The sequence below is a fragment of the Cebus imitator genome, unplaced genomic scaffold, assembly GCF_001604975.1.
Source record: "Cebus imitator isolate Cc_AM_T3 unplaced genomic scaffold, Cebus_imitator-1.0 Scaffold261, whole genome shotgun sequence".
Classification (NCBI taxonomy): domain Eukaryota; kingdom Metazoa; phylum Chordata; class Mammalia; order Primates; family Cebidae; genus Cebus; species Cebus imitator.
In genome coordinates, this window is record NW_016107576.1 from 1446290 (window position 1) to 1452237 (window position 5948).

The 5948-nt window shown below is 41.1% G+C and overlaps 1 protein-coding gene across 1 annotated transcript in view; it reads left to right on the top strand.

Moving 5' to 3' along the window:
• The window catches only part of DNAI3 (dynein axonemal intermediate chain 3), a 78345-nt gene that overhangs the window by 20542 nt on the left and 51855 nt on the right, over positions 1-5948 (top strand). Inside the window, exons 4-5 of the mRNA XM_037728316.1 lie at positions 3042-3223; positions 4089-4193. Coding sequence (XP_037584244.1) covers positions 3042-3223; positions 4089-4193 — 287 coding nt within the window. The remainder of the gene's footprint in view (positions 1-3041; positions 3224-4088; positions 4194-5948) is intronic.

The window sequence follows — 5948 nt, forward strand, 5'->3', positions numbered from 1 at the left end:
TATGGGGGTTACTTAAATAATGCTCATTATACAGAACAATATATGTGTAATCTATGATTTATATTGCATAGCCTTCTATCTTGTACACACAGTAAGATTCTGAGGCATGAATTGTGTAGAGCTCAAATCTACCTTTGGCTCCTGCTAGGTGAATAACTGCCATTCATGGGATCCTAGGGAACATCATCTCTGTTCCCTCCTTGGCTGTGTGTGGAGAAGCAGGACCCTCTCCAGGGCTCTGCTGTGTCCACTCATTAGAGAGAAAGTATAGCACAGCAGAGTTCAGGGACCTTGGTTTTGATCCTAGTACCATCACTTTCAACTCCTAGAGGCTCAGACATGTTACTTGAACTCTGTGGCCCTCAGTGTTCTCAGCTAAAAAATGGCGACAATTATAGTACCCACCTCTGAATGTTGTTGTGAAGACTACATGAGTTAATAATACACATAAAGTGCTTAAAACTGCACATGGCAGCAGTAAGTGTACCATAGAAGTTACCATAATTAACATGGCTGTTGGGCCCTGGCAGACATTGTCCTTGTGATTGGGACTCCTGACCTCAGTCAGCTTCAGGAGGCCCTGAAGACCTCCTCCTCTGCTCCAACACTTGTCTCACACTCCTTGGAGCAACCCACCTGCCACTCTGCTCAAGGATTCAGTGAGCCCATCTCATTGCTGATCACAGCAGCCTCATTGCCGTAGCCTGTAGTGCTGTCCTCAGTGTGTGCCTCAAAACCTACCCAATAGCAGTTGTTTTATGGTATTTGGCTGGTGACCCTTTGGGGTGACCAGAAGCATCAGGCCTTGCCCTGGTTAGTTTGGTCCTCATGGTGATGGGGCATGATGGTACTGGCATATAGAAGTTTTGTGTGATCTGTTGGCTGCCAGTTTTCTGCAGTTATCACTGATTGCCAACCCTAGCCAGAAACAGTCCACTAGTTTTACTGACTTCTAGGTAAAGGAATGTTAGTTCCTATATTAGAATTGCCTTGAAAAATCCAATTAGTGTGAAAGGATAATTTTTTGTGAAAAATATCAAGCCAGTAGAATTTGAAGTGTGTGTTTAGTAGGGGCAGATAGCATAGAAAACGATCTTTGGTGCTGTCTTTCCAGTGTCGTGGATGGCAGAAAGCTTTCTGGTCTTCCTGAATGCCTGTTTATTATTTTCCGTATTAGCGCATTGTGAGTCTCACAGTACCACCTAGTGGTTTTCTCAGGCACAACTACAGAACTTTTGTTATACATTTGACATTATAAATGCAGTCTGTTTGCAGGGGAGTACTTGTTTGAATCAAATCAACAGTTACTTACTGAGCATCTCATAGGTGCAGGTGTTACAGTTAATCTTTTGAGGGAGATAAAAATGTATAATATGTCCTTTATTCATGAACAACTTGAATTCCCAACGTTATGCCAACTGACTGAAGTTTGAAATATACTTCCACATATAATCAGTGTTATGCATATAGTTATTTAAAACCTCCAAATTACCTGAATTATTGTACCATAGAGCCCCTGGGGTGGGGGAAAATATTTCTATGGGAAAATAAGCTCAAAATTCCAACATGAGAGGCCACATTCGCTTCTCCCCTTGCTGGCACATCTGTTGAGCAGTTGGAGGGCGGATAGCCTGACATCCAGGGGTGTGGGTGCTTGAAGAGATGGGAGTGACTCTGTGAGTTGGGGAGAGAATCCTGGGGGCAGATGCAGAGCTGAGACTGTTGTGGCTGATTATAGTGATAAGAAGGGTAAGAAAACAGGAAGAAGGCTTGAGAGAGGGGAGGGCAGCAGGCAGAATGCTCCTTTGTCCTCTAGCGTCCACCCTCCCAGGGCATGCTGCTGCAGAGGACTGGCCCTGGGGTGTGAGAAGGGGATGTGAAGATCAAGGATGGAGGCCTCTTGAATCTCTCCTCTCTCCTCTTTTGAGAGCAATACTGGGACTGGCAGCCAGATGGGAGGAAAGGGATTGCCTCCCCACCTTCCTATGTCCAAGGGTTTATTAATTCAATTACTGAGAAGTCAGTAATTGAAAAATGAGAAGAATTGAGTAACTGTTAAGTTTGTGAAAAAGAGAAGCCCTAAAGAGCAGAGATCCCTATGAAGGGTCAAGGGAAGGTTTCTTTTAAATGAGAGGCAATTGAGCAAATCTGCATGCTGAAGGAAAGCGGCATGGAAGTAAGAAAAGTTGAAAGGAATAGTTGATGGGCCCCTGGCGGCTGAGGAGGGCAGGTCCTCTGAGTGCATAAAGGTGGAAAGGTGGTGCCTGTTTTAATCAGCCGGTGGGCAGGGCTGCAGGACCTGGTAAGATTCTGTGCTATTCAGACCTTGTTTTCTCTGAGAAATAGAAAGCCACTCACCTGGTAAGAGAGCAGCAGGGGAGAGGGTGAGGTTGGGGTGTTTTAGGAAAGAAATACAGGCTGAAAAGAACCTAAACAAGTGGTCATACCTTCCAACCAATAATAACAGTTTTAAAATTGATCCTAAGAAAATAATTAGAAAGGCAATAAAAATTTATAAACTAGATATTTGTTTGTAGAATGATCTACAATAACTGGAAACAAGCGAGAAAAAAATTAAAATGCTTACCAACAAGAGAATAATTTAAAAGTATGCTATAGAATTCAATTAATATAAAATGATGTTTTAAACCCATTACTAATGTCAGATACTTGTGACATAATGGTAAGTATTAAATACTTGCATAAAATACTTATGATATAACAGTAAGTATTAAAATCGGAATTTAGAAGTTTATATAAGGGATATATAGAGTGACTAGAAGAAAATAAAGCAAAATATTAATAGAGATTTTTCTTCTTAAGAGGTAGTATTATGGACCATTGTTATTTTCTTCTGTTTTAAAAACTTTTTTGGCATTAAAAAAACAATGGATATATTTACTTTAAATATAGGAATAATAACTTTAAAGTCTTAAAATTTTAACCAAGATAATTATTAAAAGCAAGCAATTGTATGTTTCCTAATGCTAATATTTTAAGTGGGCATATTTAATGTCGAAATTTCACTTTGTCTTTTCTAGGTCATCCAGAAATTTATCCTTTAGTGTTAACTACCAAGACCCAGGAAATATTTAACTGCCGAATAGATGAAGATGTCACAGATGAACAACCTTATAAGCTTATCAATAAAGAAGATATTTTTGAGGACCTGCGCAACAGAGCTGCAGTATCTGATTTCCACCCAGTCAAAAAAATTGTCCAGGTAAGCACAATATCCCTCTTTATTTTCAGTCCTACCTCAAGAAGTTCCTGTTATATAACAACAAAGTTGGACAGGTTGTTGGTTCAAATCTGGCCCTTTTGCTTTGGGCCAGTGCTAGCTTGCCCATCCCTTTTGGGAATCCTGTTTGACAATCATCTGTGAAAAGCAGAGTTCCATCAATGACTTGTTATCTAAACGCAGAAAAGTTCTTCCTTGCCCAGTTTTTGTTTTGTTTTTTTTGAGACAGGGTTTCACTTTTGTTGCCCAGGCTGGAGTACAGTGACACAATCATGGCTCACTGCATCCTCTACCTCCCAGGTTCAAGTGATCCTCCCATCTCAGCCTCCTGAGTAACTGGGACCACAGGTGCAGGCCACCATGCCCAACTAATTTTTGCTTTTGTAGAGACAGGGTTTTACCATGTTGCCCAGGCTGAGCTCAAACAATCCACTAGCCTTGGTCTTCTAAAGTGCTGGGATTGCAGGCATGAGCCACCATGCTCTGCCCTTGCCCAGTTTTAACTAGAATATGAATCTATCCTTATTTTCTGCTTTAATTGTTTAATTCATAATTTTGGTTCTGATTTATCTCTAAGCATGCTACAGAGCACAATACCAGACAAAAACTGCTTCATTTTTCCTGTTAGAAGTAAAAATGCATGTAAATTTCCCTGGATGCATTATGTTTTTAAGAGCTTTTTAAAGTTAATAAAATAGTTTTGCAATTTGGTGTTATCAGCCATAAATTAGCACAATGGTTATCTTCTATGATTGGTTGTTTACAGACATAGGAATTTTGTATTAGTGTCAAAATAAACTGAATGACAGTTGAACATTAACTTCCTCTCTTAATTATATTCTTGTAGGAATATCCTGGAAATGAGCTTCTGCTTGTTTATGACAAAGACTTCAAATATGGACTTAACTTTTATCTTATTGGAACTGAAGAGGGCAAAGAAAACTATTTAAATGTGAGCAAACCCCAAACCCTTGTAATTTGTTTGTTTTTGTTGTGGTTGTTGTGGTTGTTTTTGAGATAGGCTCTTGCTCTGTCACCCAGGCTGGAGTGCAGTGGCACAATCATGGTCACTGCAATGTCTACCTCCCAGGCCCAAGTGATCCTCCCGCCTCAGCCCAACAAGTAGCTGGGACTACAGGGGCGCACCACCATATCCGGCTAATTTTGTTTATTTTTTGTGGAGATGAGGTTTCACTGTGTTGCCCAGGCTGGGCAATTTGTTGATTAGCAGAAGGAAGCTGTACCTCTGGGGGATCCCTATACATAGTGATGATTATTCTTGTTCAGCTCTGATTCCTTGGGACCCAGATCAGGTTCTGGCCCCTAGAATAAGTAAGCAGTAAATAGGGGATGAACTAAATCAAGTATCTCAGGGTAGCAGATTTGCCCTTCATTGACCTAGTGAGAGAACAAACAGTGAATCTGGAGTACTGCTTTTCTAGTTCTCTTCTTGCCACCTCCAAGATTTTGAGTAAGTTACTGAGCCTCTCATGGGTAAAATGGTGACACCTATATTGCACATTTCCATGGCTTTCATGAGGATTCATATAGGTAAAGCCCTTTGTTGAAGGTGGGCAAGAAAGGTAACAGATGTATGAGACTTTCCTTCTGATCTTCCATCCCTGTTTGGTCAAATTGAAGGAGCCAGTTTGGGAGGTTTGGTTAAATTGTTTGAGGATAACAGAGGTTTGTGTGGCTGTCCAATAAGTAATAAGAATAAAGGGAAACCATAGAATTTAAAAATATCTAGGCTGGGCACAGTGACTCATGCCTGTAATCCCAGTACTTTGGGAGACTTGAGGCAGGGTCATTTGAGGCCAGGAGTTCCAGACCAGCCTGGGCAACAGAACAATACCCTGCCACTGCAAAAAATAAAAACATTAGCCAGGCATGGTAGCACGTGCCTGTAGTCCCAGCTACTTGGGACGCTGAGATGGGTAGATCACTTGGGCCAGAAAGATGGAGGTTGCAGTGAGCCATGATCATGCTACTGCACTCCAGCCTGGGTAACAGAGTGAGACCCTGTCTCAAAAAGAAAATAAAATAATAAAAGCTAACAGTTTGTAATTTAAAATAATCTTTCATTTAGCCTTAACATTTTCAATTTTATTTTTATGATTGCTTTTCTGTTTTTAACTTTTTATTGTAATGAAATATTTAAAATGTATAGAAAAAAGTAGAGTAGCATAACAAATATCTATACTTTATTATCCAGATTTTTAAAATATTAATTTTTATTATGTAAGATCTTTTTTTTGAGATGGAGTTTCGCTTGTGTTGCCCAGGCTGGAGTTCAGTGGTGTGATCTCGGCTCACCGCAACCTCTGGCTCCTGGGTTCAAGTGATTCTCCTGCCTCAGCCTCCTGAGTAGCTGGGATCACAGGCATGCATCACCACGCCTGGCTAATTTTGTATTTTTAGTAGAGGCAGGGTTTCTCCATGTTCGTCAGGTTGGTCTTCAACTCCCAACCTCAGGTGATCCACCCGCCTCGGCCTCCCAAAGTGCTGGGATTACGGGCATAAGCCACCACACCCAGCCACTTTAAAACTTTTTGCAAAAAAAGAAATAACATTACAGGCCAGGAGCGGTGCCTCACGCCTGTAATCCCAGCACTTTGGGAGGCCGAGGCGGGTGGATCACGAGGTCAAGAGATCGAGACCATCCTGGTCAACATGGTGAAACCCCGTCTCTACTAAAACTACAAAA